A 14563-nucleotide genomic window follows, 5' to 3' on the forward strand; every position below is an offset into this window, starting at 1 on the left:
TAATGCCATCTGCCCAGTAGAATGGAGTCTATTTACAGTGTCATATAAACGGCAACAATCGTAATTATAAATGTTCACTTTTTCTCCTATTTATATTTAGATTGGCCTTTGTTCTTTGTATCCTGCCACCTCAAAATCCAGAAATTTTTGTGGGTCAAAGAATCTGAAAGCTTTTTTTGAATCCGTTTAAACAATATTGCCAAGTCTGTTTGTTAATCAGGTGAGAATTAAATGAAAAAGAAAACTGGCCAAATTTCTTAAGGCTTAGAGAGGTGATGAGGACAAAAACAAAACATAAAAAAATCAATTATTTTAGGGGTGCCTGGGTGGCTGAGTTGGTTAAGTGTCTGACTTTTGATTTCTGCTCAAGTCATGATGTCACGGTTTGTGAGTGCAAGCTCTGTGTGGGCTCTGTGCCGAGACTGCTTGGGATTCTTTCTCTCTTCCTTTCTCTCTGCCCCTCCCGTGCTTGTGTGCAAGTGTGCGCTGTCTCAAAAAATGAAGATACTTTTAAAAAAATAATGCATAAAAAAGGAAAATCAATATTTAAATTTTTTCTTTCTGAGAGAGAGAGAGACAGCATGAGCAGGGGAGGGTCAGAGAGAGAGGGAGGCACAGAATCTGAAGCAGGCTCCAGGCTCTGAGCTAGCCGTCAGCACAGAGCCGGACAAGGGGCTTGAACCCACGAACCGTGTGACCATGACCTGAGCCGAAGTCGGACGTCGAACCGACTGAGCCACCCAGGCGTCCCAGAAAATCAATATTTTAACAGGTTTGAAAAGGTTGCCCGATAAAATGCAGAGCACCCAATTAAATTTGAATTTTAGATAACAAATATTTTACTTATGTTGTAAATATTGCATGTCCTCTATTTTTATTTGCTAAATCCGTAAGGACTGATGCAATATGGTGAGTGAAACCTCCAATATTTTCATAAATTACAATGCAACAGCACTGAGATCATAAAAAATGGAAATTTAAAGTGCTGAGTAACAGCTTTAAATCAGTTTTATCCATGCAGAACTGTGCAGACAGGGTTTACAGGGTACAGTCAGGGTGTAGACATAGCGTAGACCTCAATGTTTGTATATCCCAGCCCCAAGGAAACACCAGTTCTTGTTAACTTGCATGGGATTATAGTATTTTGAGCTCTAAATTTCTCAGCAGAGCTAGAACTGGATGATTTTTTCATCATTTTCTTTCTCAATCACATCTTAAATTCCAAATCCTTTATCAAGCTCAACTGTCTGATCTTTTCAGTGGTAGAAAAGCTATGCATACAGACTATATCTCTACTAAAAGTTACTTCCCATTCACTCATAGCACCTCCTTTCATTTCAAAGGTCTACAAAAAGCATTTCCAATGTGAGATCACCTGTGTCTTACATTTGTTTTTAAAATATTAAGTATCTATCATGTGCCAGGCACCTTGTGAGATGCTAGAAATACAAGACAAGTAAATCAAAACATGTCAAGTCTTGCAGCCTATGAAGTAGATGGAATAGTAATTATTATTCACATGGTACAGGTGAAGTAGCTAAGTGCTCAAGATTTAAAAACTCTTATCTAAGTTCACATATTTAGTAAGGAAAGAGCCAGGGCTTCAGTAATGATCCCTGGCTCAGGCTCAGGCTAAGGGCACCCTCTAATATTTCTTCAAAGGAAACCTCAGACTCTTTAGTATCTTAACTCCTCCATTTCCCAGGAGCTAAAAGGAAAGTATCTTGAATCCCTCTGTACTGTTCACGCCTTCTTAAAGGTGGAACAGGTGTTCTCTTGGTGTTGGAAAAAAGCAAGGCATGAGTGGGAGTTAAAGATTCTGCGCAGCCATTGTCACCAGACCAAATTAATCTGTAGAAACCAGAGCACTCGGCCAACACGATGCTATTTCAATTGGGTGTCACAGGTGACTCATCAGAGATGGCTTGTTTTTGGGCCTCCTGATATCTTACTTCAGGGTGGAGTGTCAGATTTCCTTCGCATTTTTGGACAACAGCCCTCTTGTCCATTTCCAAAATTTTCTGGTTTCAGTCCTCAGGCAGAGCCAGCTCTCAGACCGGAAGCTAGTCACTGGCGAGAGGTTTAGGGGAAAGAAGAAAAAGGTAAAAAAAAAAAAAAGAAAAAGAAAAAAAAGAGCCAGGGGACTGGAGAGAGGCCTAAAATGGGGTAATTTGCACTTGAAGAGCTTTCCTTACCCCAGCCCCTCCGAATGACAGCTCTCCTCAGCTAGAAGACTACCTCTCCCGGCAGGCTCTGCACGCCCCACAGACACAGGCTGGTGAGTCNCGCCCTACTCGGACCACGCGGGAGCGGGGGCAATAAAACTACATTTCCCGAAGCGCCTTGCGCACTTCCCGGCCAATCGGAGCACGGAACTCGGAGGCTAGGGGCGGAGCCGGATGCATAGGCCACCCCATTGGCCAGGTGAAGCTAAGAAGAGCCGGAACCCGGGAGCGAGAGAAGCGAAATGACATTTCCTCTTTAAATAGCTGGAGCCGGGCCCCGTAGAGAAATGGCCGCGTCGGCAGGTGGGTCGTGCGGTGACTAGGGAGGTGTGTTGGGAGGGGGGGGAAGGTGGTGGGCCGGGGTCCAGGCTTAGGCTGAGAGCTGAGGAGGTGGAGATGAGGAGCCGGAGAGAAGGATGGGGAGGTGGAGAGGGATGAGGGGAGGGAGGATGGATGGCGTGGAGGGCGGTGGGCGGTCCGGCTGGGCAGCGATGGGGAGGCCGGGTACCCGCCGCCTCCCCGACGCGTTCAGCGGGCGGTTGAGGGGGCACTGGCGGCCGCCTTCCATCGAGCTAACCTCGTGAGGATCCTGCCCTCCGCTCTCGGCTGGGACGTTCTGGCTCTCGGCGGAGTCGCCGCAGACGCCGCGACTGTTCTGCGCGCAGTCCCTCGGCGAGCACGGGGCTTCGGGCTCGCCGGGCTCCCGGAGGAACAGGCTGGTGCTGGAACTTGCTTCGCAGCTCTGTCCCTCCCAGATCCTACCCCGCGGTCCCTTTTGAAGGTGTATATATACACACATTTGTGTATTTTCGTAGGGGCGGGGGGAGCGTGAACGCCGTAACTGGCTCCGAACTTCTTGTGGTTGTACGATTTTTCTCCTAGATTTAAGTAAGCCTTCCCCAACACCGAATGGGATTCCGTCTTCAGACACAGCCAGTGATGCCATGGACCCCTTCCATGCGTGCAGTATTCTTAAGCAACTCAAAACAATGTACGATGAAGGACAGTTGACAGACATTGTAGTGGAAGTGGATCACGGGAAAACATTTTCCTGTCATAGAAACGTTCTTGCTGCAATCAGCCCTTACTTCAGGTATGATGATGGTAGAAACTTCTGTTGATATCCGCACGGAGTTCCCTTTCGCCCTCAGTATTGCCCACTTGATTATAACACGGAGGTGAAACAGTGAAATGAAACCCACGAGTTTGTTTTCTTAAAATAGGTAACAGGCCCTGTTTTATTAAGCCCTTGTTTTTGACTTGATGGATTCTTCTAAAATTCAGGTGGTTGGTTTTTTAAGCGAGTGAATATATTTTTGTTTGTTTCCGGTATATACAAAATCCAGAATGGTGCTGTTCAGTATGGCAGCCGCAGGCCACGTGTGGCAATTTAAACATCATTGTTTTAAATTAAATAAAATTAAAAATCCAGTTCCTCAGACAAACTAACCACAGTTAAGGTGCTCAGTGGCCACGTGGAGGTAGTAGCTGCCTATTGTACAGCCCAGATAAAAGTTGGAGTGGACAGTGCTGATCTAGAATTTGTTACAAAACTTTATCCGTGACACTTATTTCTCTGGTGCATGGGACTCTTAGAATTTAAAACTTATTAGCACGTTCCTTTGAAAACACATCACCATTAGTAGATTTTTTAATGCCACAGGGGTAAAAGCAATGAAATAAAAATGAATGAAGTACAGTTTTTATGTATCTTAGGCTCCAGACTCACGATTATTTCTAAGATTTCCAGAAGTGTTTTTAAGTGAAGTTTTCATTTTCATTGCATTCTTCTTTGTGTATCAAAAAGTTGGAACAGTACAATTTCAAAACCTGGGTCTAACAATTTCAGACTCTAAGAAAAGATCACTGATACAGTTTCCTGCTTGCGTTTAACTCCTTTGGTTTCAAGTGCTCATGTTTTTAAGCCTTTCAGTGTTCAATAATGGTGTCTGAAAGACGGTGAACTAATTTTCTCAGCTGAGCTCTTAAGGTACTGTTTTATTTTTTCAAGGTGCTTACCTTTATCGGACATATAGCAGTGTTGTGTTCCAGACCGTAGTTTCTGGTTCCTCTTTCTCAGAATACTGGGTTAAATATAGTCACTTCAGTCTGATGCTTATGATGTAACCATTTAGACTTGCCTAGGGATAGGTCATTGGACGGTTAAGTATTAACCATCATGAGGCAGTGAGCTGGAAGGGAAAAAGAAGAAACTGATACACATAGAAGGTAGGAAGTTTGGCCTGTTAATGGAAACTGCCTGGTGAGATTTGCTTATCCAGACTGTCCATTAGATATTGTTAGTACATCTATGGATTTAAATACATGTCACGATCACTACTGATCAAGTCCTGGGCTCATTATACTTTACCTGTCCTGCTTTATATATCTTTACAGTTCTGTCTCCGTACAGTTATTCCCATTTTAAATGTGAAAAACTGAGATTCGGGGAGGTTAAATGACCTGCCTAAGTCATCTAACAGCTAAGTGGCAGAGGCTGGGTTTGATTCCAGAGCCAAGCTTCTCAGTCACTATTTTGACTTTAAATGAACAGGAGTGGGTCCTTTTTAAAGTTGCCTTTCAGAAGTTTCTATTGTATCTTAGATTTGAATAGTTAAAAAAAATTGAAACTTGAAAGTGAAAATGTCTGTGTTTTATTGAAATTTTATAGTCTGGCTTGTATCATTTAAATTTTATACTTAATTAAAATTAGTTTTGAAGACTTAGACTAATCCCTTTAAAAGAAATATGCTGCAGTAGATTTTCTTAATTATAAGAAAGGAAGGAAGTGCTTGGAAAAGTTTCTAGGCATAAGATAGGTGAATTCAGACAAAGGTATTTGGCTAGAAAACTTAAGGATTAGGTTCTTATCTCTTGCAAGAGTTTTTTTGTCCAGACATTTCTTGGCACTAGTGCTGCTCCTTATGTGAGATCTAGGAAGACATAGTTAACGGTTTCTACGTCTTGCATCACTGGTGGAAAAATAAGCATAGCTTGAAATCTGGCATAGTTGGGTCAGGATCCCAGTGACTTGTCAGAATTAAAAATTTGCATTATTATTAGAAACTTTCTGCTGCTCAGGATTTTGTGCAAGGAAACACTTCATTTTTATGTGGCATTTACAGAAAGAACCTATGAGAACAGAGAACTCATCAGGTGTCACACTGCTCCTGTGTATGAGGCCAGCCTATTCAAGTCACTAGCGTTCCCATGATAAAGGGGTATGTGGTAATGTTCTCCTTTGGGAGTTAATCTTTGCCTAATGAAAGGCTTTATTTTTCTTTTTAATTGGTAGCTGTATAGCTGAGTTTTTCAGCACCTGAACTGGAAAACCAGCTCATACATTGGAACATCTAGTTTTCAATCATGAAAAATAACCCGTTTGATATTAAAGTTAAAATTTACATTGTAGAAGTCAAAATAGGATTCAGAGATGGTTAACCCAGGCAGCAAGCTAGGTCCTTGTACCCATGTATATCTCCAGTGTTTCTCATTGAATTTTAAAATTAACCAGTTACAGAGAAATATATATATATATATATATATATACACATATATATATAAATTTTACTTTTAATATATAAATAAATTTTATTTATTTTCTTTCTTTTACACAGCGTAGCACTGTAACATGAGAGGGGTCTGGATCTGTATAAACAACTTTATCACCAATGTTAACATGTTAACATCGATTTCTTCAATAACCATCTATTAACCATAGGGCAAACAGCCCTTTTCTTAAAGTCTTTTTATAAGAACTTTGATTTGATTTTTGTATTTAATTTTAACAGTAGTCCNTATACTTAAATACAGAGCCAGGCTTTTGGCTACTTAATATTTTGCCAAGAAGATCCCACAAATGCAGATGTTTACAATAAACAAACAAATAAATAAGAAAGAAAGCTTGCTTTCAAAGGCAAAGAGTTGGGACTTTCAAAACCATCATCTCCAGAGGATTAATTCTTAAACACTCTTTAGAAGTACACATTATACTGACCCTACTATAATCTATTTATATTCAGATATACATGGGTAAAATATGGTAGCTTTGAAAAAATTGACTATATTTTTTCAAGCAAAGGTTTTCAAAATGTCCAAGGAAAAGTAAAATGATGTTCTTTATGTTCCTTATAATGATGAAGGAAGCAGTCAGAAGATGAAAGGAGTAGGTAGAGAATATGAAATTCTGAAGAACATCTTGTTTTTCTGAGATGTTTAAAGATCTATTTTTGGGGATAAGTTGCCTTGTACATTTCCCATGAGACATGAAAAGTTTAATCAGTCTGTACACGCTAATGTATTATATTGACACCCTGCATGCATTCTTAAATTTTCTTACTGCTCTGGTGAGTTAAGATCTCAAGTCCCTAATGCAGTTGATAAGAAGGCTGGATAGGGGCTCCAAGGAAATTAAGGTGTCCTGGAATATTTCATGCCATCTTTCGGTGTGCTATATTTAGGTATATTCTTTTTCTCAGAGTTGGCGTAAAGTAGACTGGCCCTGAGAGTAGGATTTTCGATTAACCAGACTAAATCCTTAGGTGAGATGATCAACTTTTACCCCTGCTCAGAATATCAGGAAACACATTAGGAAATATTATTCAGTTTCAAAGGTTATCTTTGTGGTAGCTGTATACTTCAAAATATTTGCACAATAATTTTTATATGGAGTGCACATATAGTATTAACCTCTCTTTCCTTCCTAGATCCATGTTCACTAGCGGCCTTACAGAAAGTACTCAAAAAGAAGTTCGAATAGTTGGTGTTGAAGCTGAATCCATGGATTTGGTGTTGAACTATGCCTACACCTCCAGAGTTGTTCTGACAGAGGCCAATGTTCAAGCCTTGTTCACTGCAGCTAGCATCTTCCAGATTCCTTCCATCCAAGACCAATGTGCTAAGTATATGATCAGTCATTTGGACCCACAGAATTCTATTGGTGTCTTCATCTTTGCTGATCATTATGGTCATCAGGAACTCGGAGATCGATCAAAAGAATACATTCGTAAGAAGTTTCTGTGTGTCACCAAAGAACAAGAGTTTCTCCAGCTGACAAAAGACCAACTGATAAGTATACTGGACAGTGATGATTTAAACGTAGACCGAGAAGAGCATGTTTATGAAAGCATCGTAAGGTGGTTTGAACATGAACAGAATGAAAGAGAAGTGCACCTTCCAGAAATTTTTGCCAAATGCATACGTTTTCCTCTGATGGAGGATGCCTTTATAGAGAAAATTCCACCTCAGTTTGCACAGGCTATAGCCAAAAGCTATGTAGAAAAGGGCCCATCCAGTACCAACGGCTGCACACAGAGACTTGGAATGACTGCCTCCGAAATGATCATATGTTTTGATGCTGCCCACAAACACTCAGGAAAGAAGCAAACAGTGCCTTGTCTAGATATAGTCACAGGAAGAGTGTTTAAACTATGCAAACCACCAAATGATCTAAGAGAAGTGGGGATTCTCGTATCACCAGACAATGACATTTACATTGCAGGAGGGTACAGGCCAAGCAGCAGCGAGGTCTCCATCGACCATAAGGCAGAAAATGATTTCTGGATGTATGACCATTCTACCAACAGGTGGCTCCCCAAACCCCCGCTGCTACGAGCCAGAATAGGCTGTAAACTGGTGTATTGCTGTGGCAAGATGTATGCGATTGGAGGTCGTGTTTACGAAGGTGACGGGAGAAACTCACTAAAGTCCGTGGAGTGCTATGACAGCAGAGAGAATTGTTGGACCAGCGTTTGCGCAATGCCTGTCGCCATGGAGTTTCATAATGCTGTGGAGTACAAAGAGAAGATCTATGTCTTACAGGGTAGGTGCCTGAGTGATTTATTCTCTATGATACGGTAGCAGATTAACCCACTTCTACTAAAACAGGTGCTAGTTCTTGTTCACTGAGGACTTCCTCTGGCTTTCTTATCATAAACTGTTGGTGGGAACAGTCTATTCTTGAAATGATGTATAAAAACCATCAACTTTTGAATCCACAGAGACAGGCATCTTTAATGAGCCTGTAAGCTTTTTATATTTTTACTAGGTATTGACATCATTAGAATAAGTAATTTTGAAAACATAATCTGATAAATATTAGTTCGGCCTTCTGGGGAGAACTATTTTAGAGCCGTTTTTAAGACTAAGAGAATAAGTCTGATACAGGTCTTTTTACTCTTCCATAATACATAATCAGGAGATATAGCAACTACTTTTTATGGCACTTAACTGGATTAGCTTAAAAGAGAAAAAAGAACAAAGAATTTTGTGATGAACCTTATCATTGCAGAGGTCATGAAACTAAATTATAAAGATTTTGAAATTATAGTCTTAAGATTTTAATTTCACTGTAGTATATGATACCTTTCAAAATATGTTTTCGTTTTTTCACTGAAAAATGTGGGATGTCAGCTTTTTCTTGCATTTGCTATTACAGATTAAGAGGGACTATCAAATATACTTAGTTTCAAACATTTTTTTGTTTAAACTACCGAAGGCTAGTACTCTGGCAAACATGATGTAGCAGTAGTAGTAGAAGGAATGACCAAGTTGAGTATAAATAAGATAATTGATCCAAGGTTCTAATTTGTGATAAATAATGTTTTCCCTGTGCTTGGTTTCCTAAACATTTTAGTTGTTTGGATGTTGAATGCAGTGATAACACTACCAACATCTTTATTCCTCATCTTGTGTTTCATAATTATTTAGATATGTTTTTCTCACACTGTTACTTTAATAAAATACTCTCATCATTTGTTTGACAGAAAATGCCTGAACCCATTTGTCTATACTTCAATATCAAGTTAATTCTCCAAAAGGAGTATTAACAGTCTAGTACTTTATTTTAGTTAAATGGAAACATGGGCCTGATTAGGTTTATTGGTCTTGCTGCATAATGGAAAAGAATGGATGTATAATCTGTCCAGTATGGTTGGATAGGTTATATTCTCCAATATGATGAAGATTTCTCTACATAGATTTTGGTCTTACTGGGTAACTAGTTAGTGCGTAGAGACAGAATTAATTAAAAGATTCCCGATTGTAAGGTAAAGGTTATGTGTTAATGTAAATTCTAAAGCAAAATAACAATGAATTCATAGAATTTCAGGGCTGGAATAAACATTGCTTAATCTGAGATTATATTTTATGTAAGAGGAATCTCAGACTCTAAAGGTTTTCTTAATTGCCTTTTACTGGTTAAGCTTTTAAAGAGGACTTTAGATTTTAAAAATTCACTTTGTATTCTTTCCTTTTTATGAGAAATTTGTAGGGGTGTCTGCATGGTTCAGTCATTTAAGCATCTGACTCTTGATTTCGGCTCAGGTCACAATCTCATGGTTCATGAGTTTGTGTCCCACATTGGGCTCTGTGCTGACAGCACAGAGGCTCCTTGGGATTCTCTCTCTCCCTCTCTTTCTGCCCCTCCCCTTCTCATGCTGTCTCTCAAAAAATAATTTTTTTTTTGTAGAGAGGTAGTACATGTTAGAAAGTTTTTATTTCTTTTTCTTTTCTTTCTTTAAAGTGTTTATTTTTGAGAGAGAGAGAGTGAGCAAGGGATGGGGTAGAGAAAGAGGGACAGAGGATCTGAAGTGGCCTCTGGGCTGACAGGGAGATCATGAGGTCATGACCTGAGCCATAGTCAGAGGCTTAACTTACTGAGCCACCCAGGCAGCCCAGAAAGTTTTCATTTCTATTGTCTTTATTAAGAATCCTGTTAAAAGTCAGTGAGGATAGGTGATGTGCAACGAAAAGGTGGTAGTTTAAGAAGCTCCTCTGAGAAAAATGGAAATTATAGTGTCACGACTACTGAGTAGTCCGTTAAATCTGTAGATAAGAGCAAATGTAGCTCTAAACAGTTTTCAAGGGGAAGCTCAATTTAGAAGTAGGTATTTCTAATCTAAACAAAGCCTCTTTATATAAATAAAGTTGACATAAATAGTCAGAAGCTTATGCTGTACTATGTGTGGCTATTGGAGTAGCATTTAATCTGTTCATAAAGGGTCCAGATTTTTAAATCAAGGTTTTTATACAACTGTTAGAATTAGCCAAACTCTTATAAATCTTTGCTAGTTAAATTCATGCAGACATTTTTATATTGGCAGTCTGACTCTGCACCCCCTTTTATCATAAAAATCGAATTAAATGTGACCCAAATTCAACTCCATGAAATGTGTTTTCTATCCTGTTAAAGCCATGGTTTTTCCTCCTAAGTATTTGTCTTTGCATTACAGCAGTGCTAAAGTAAACATATGAATGGCCCGTAGACACACATCTGAACAATTCCATGTGCTATATTCTAATTAAATAATTAGCACGTAAATTTATAGTGGTTTATTCATGATGAACCTGTATATGTACTCTGATCGTACTGGCTGATCATTAGTAATAATGCTTTTTTAGAGCTTGCTTAAAATAAATTTTCTGAAATATACCAGTGGGTAGAATAAATGGAGCCAAGGTCTCAACTATTATTCTGCCTTCAAGCCAAAGGAACTCCTTCTCCCTCCCTATTAGAAACCCCTCCCCAATCCAGGTTAACTATAATATTGTGTGTTCAGATCTGCCATGGAATAAAGACATTTTAAGCTATTTTATACTATCTAATGTATCTCTGGAGATTATACAAGAAATCTTTTAGAAAGTGAAATATTTGGAAACTTGGGCTCTTCAACATATAACCAAAAAGAGACATGTAAATATACATTTTCTTGTCTTTCTTTCTTTCTTGCTTGCTTTCTTTCTTTTTTGCTTTCTTTCTTTTTAGGAGAATTTTTCCTCTTCTATGAGCCTCAAAAAGACTACTGGGGTTTTTTAACCCCCATGACTGTGCCTAGAATCCAGGGCTTAGCAGCTGTATACAAGGACTCTATCTACTACATAGCTGGAACCTGTGGAAATCATCAGCGTATGTTCACTGTAGAAGCCTATGATATTGAGCTCAATAAATGGACTCGGAAGAAGGACTTTCCATGTGACGAGTCCATAAATCCATACCTTAAACTGGTACTTTTCCAGAATAAACTCCATTTGTTTGTTCGAGCTACTCAAGTGACCGTTGAAGAACATGTCTTCAGAACCAGCAGGAAAAATTCCCTTTATCAATACGATGACATCACTGACCAGTGGATGAAAGTGTACGAGACCCCAGATCGGCTCTGGGACCTTGGCCGGCATTTTGAATGTGCTGTTGCTAAACTCTATCCCCAGTGTCTTCAGAAAGTACTTTAATGAGTAGCAGGCCTTAGGGAGCTCACTGGCATCTTGGGCTTGGGGAAACGATGAGACAAGAAGTGCTGTCAGTATTCAAGAAGCTGAGAGAGTTTATACGTGGCAGTGGGTGCTCTTAAAGATTATGGTGTAGGAGGAATTTCTTTTCATCCTTGTGATGTTTTCATTTCATTAAGCAACAGGTAACAAAGTGCAATTATCAGCTTTTTTTTTCTGGTATAAAAGTAATCCTTTTCATTCTAGAATTTTGTGATAATTCATCACTGAGCTACCAGATGAACCAACAACTATGCACTCTTTTAAGAGCAATTAGGGTATTATTGGTTAGAGACATCCAACCTATTTGATGTGACTTTTTATTTTAAATACGGGTAAAAATTTGAGGCAATATCACTAGGACTTTAGCTGTGACCTCTCCAACACAGAGAAGCACTAACTTAGACCCTCATTCTTAATATATACATATATACACACATTTGTGTACTGTTTTCAAGTGTACTGAGATTTAAATGTGTTATTAGAGTAGGCTGAAGGAAAACAAATATGTCTTAAGAGAGAGCTTTTAGTCTAATTGTTCCCTGTTTGCCACGTAAGTTTAAGTTAAGCTGAAGTTTTAAAGTAGCTTTTTTTGTGATAACTTTTTCAAGTGCTCACACTGTCTCATTATTTACAAATCCCGAGAAGGGCTTAAATTCACAGGTGGCTGGTGCTAGTATAAGTGAATTCATGTGTATAGCTAGATCGGTTTAAATTGTCTGAGCCTATGTTTACCTTTCAAAGTGGTATGTTAGTTTTGTGACATTGTACTTTACCTGTTGAACTCTTGTGATTTCACAGGATTCTCCGCCTACATGATAGCAAGATATCTAACTGGACCCAGAAGAGTGAGGACATTACACTCAGTTTGCACTAACACAGGCCATTTGGTTGCCTGACCTCCTTTTCCATCCTCTACCCACCCCTTCATTGTCGGTACAGTGAAAGTTAACTTATTTCTCTTCTGCACAGAGCATAATGTGAAGTTTTACACCTGCTTTTACATTTTTGTTTTCCAGAAACATGAAACTCCTACGGTGGTCTAATTTAATGGCTTTTAAGTTACATAGGACCATTAAAACCTCACTTTTTTTTTCTTTTTTGCACTTAACAGTAATGTATATCTTTACATTGCAAACCTTGTTCTAGCTGAAGGTGATTGAGAAGGAAAAGGGTGAGTGAGTAGAACTATAGCATTATAGGTACTAAATCACTTTTCATATTGAATGGCTGAATTTCTAACAGTCAGTCAGTTACTAACGTAAAGGACAAACCAACTCACTTGTAATACCTACGGCAGATATTTGGATCAGTAACTTGTTTTTTACTATGCCTAGAATAATTGATAAAGGGTAGACAGATAGCCCAGAGTCTGTCCTCAAGTAGAACATTTTGATTCTCTTAAGGAAAACAAACTGGCATGGTTTGTATTAGAAACTCTTGCACAAATTGTCATGTGATACTGTGAAACAAATTTAAAACATTGCCTCTTTGCCTCACATACCTCGTTTTTTCAGAAACTTTCCAAACAGCTTGTCCTTGACCTCTACAAGTGAGGAACGTTTTCTGAAGTAGAATTTAAAGTGGACAGCATTTATAGAATTAACATTTTAAAATCTAGTCTTGGGGAAGTTGGATATGTGGTTTCTCATAGGCCTTGATAGTATGTCTGTAATCTCTTCAGAAATTTTGTCAACCACTTGTTTTTCTCTAGTTTTTCTTCTGTTTTCCTTTATCTACATGCCGTTTTGGGGCTTTTGCTGTGAGTGTTTTGAAGCATCTTTACAGTGTTGCATCGCAGAGAGGAGGACAACACAAAGATCCCTAACTTTTCAAGAGATGTTCATGTAATTTATTTTTGAAAGCTTTGTTGAATACCTTAAGATTTCCTGCCGCTTCTTGACAATCTTCTGTATTTATTTAGAAAAATGTGTTACTTGAAAACATGACATAGAACAGTGAGTTAACGATTTACATGTGCCGTGTGACATATAGGGGTACAATATACCGTGGTCAGTTCTGCAGTAGATTTATTCTGTTCATCTGCACAACAGTTGATCCTTTGCTGTAACAATTTATATTGGGGGTGTGATCTAAGTTTAGTGTGTCAAAGCCGAGGTTTAGAATTTGCTATGGGAGTAGAATATATATTGAATTTTGTACGAAGAACTATTTGTTTAAATTATATAACTGGGATATTTTGCCACTTTTAAAATTTCAGAGCAGGTCCTAGAAAACTAATATTAGTAATTTGTGTGGGTATGTGTTTAGATATTTAAGGTACATTTGCATAGTATGATGAGAATAAAAGTAAAAGGCACAATGGGGACTACAGAATTAAAATATAGGCTAACATATGCCAGTCCCACCTGAACTTCATTTTTGCATTTGAAGAATGTATGTAGCACTTTCCTATGTATTTTTTACACATTGGAAACTGGACTTGGTGTAACGATGTTATAGGAAAGTAGAAATTGTATTCTTTATTTTCCCCCTTTGTTTTCTGTTATCCTACAAAGATGATGCTTAAGCATCAGGCTGATTTCATGGGTGCATGAGAAGAGGGTGTGCTCTGCAAGGAATCAGATTCCCTCTGTGAAGCAGTTTAAAATGGCATTCAATGTTCAGTGCTCAGGTATGTAGTAAGTACTGTAGTCCTTTGCGGGCAAATGTGTAGATATTTTTAAACATTTTGCCATAATTGCACAATTTTTTGCATTTTTACCTGATGGCATTGTTTCTTATAATAAAACCTTTTCTGATTAAAAACTACCATTGTTGTAACTTGACCTCTGACTAGAGAGTTCTATGGAATTAAAATTTGGTGAAAAACATGCAATACCTTCTGTCATAGTGGAATGAAATATGATTTTAATCTCTCAAATTTTTGGCATCTGAGACACAATTAACTAGTTAATATCACCTTATACAATGCTCTTTAAACTCCAAAGCAAGCTTGCTTATGCCATTAATTCCTTGGATGTGTCTGTCCTGGCCTAAACTTTTGTTATTCTACTCCTCTGTCACACACCTCACATCCAGTCCATCATCAAATTCTGTCGCCTCTTCCTTCA

The 14563-nt window shown here is 38.7% G+C and overlaps 1 protein-coding gene across 2 annotated transcripts; it reads left to right on the top strand.

The window, feature by feature from the left end:
- The first annotated feature begins 2508 nt into the window (after positions 1-2508).
- Positions 2509-14261, top strand: KBTBD8 (kelch repeat and BTB domain containing 8). Of its 2 annotated transcripts, XR_013336708.1 has the most exons (5): positions 2509-2528; positions 3108-3318; positions 6932-8046; positions 10990-11635; positions 12291-14261. XR_013336708.1 is itself a non-coding variant. In XM_077770610.1 (4 exons), exons 1-4 carry the CDS (start codon positions 2513-2515, stop codon positions 11451-11453), a joined length of 1806 nt encoding a protein of 601 aa, XP_077626736.1. In that variant the 5' UTR covers positions 2509-2512; the 3' UTR covers positions 11454-14261. The 2 variants fall into 2 exon arrangements, 1 of the variants encoding a protein (XP_077626736.1); XM_077770610.1 differs by having other exon boundaries at positions 10990-14261.
- Positions 14262-14563: the final 302 nt, after the last annotated feature.

This window comes from Crocuta crocuta, unplaced genomic scaffold (genome assembly GCF_008692635.1).
Source record: "Crocuta crocuta isolate KB4526 unplaced genomic scaffold, BGI_CrCroc_1.0 scaffold126, whole genome shotgun sequence".
NCBI classification, from domain to species: Eukaryota; Metazoa; Chordata; class Mammalia; order Carnivora; family Hyaenidae; genus Crocuta; species Crocuta crocuta.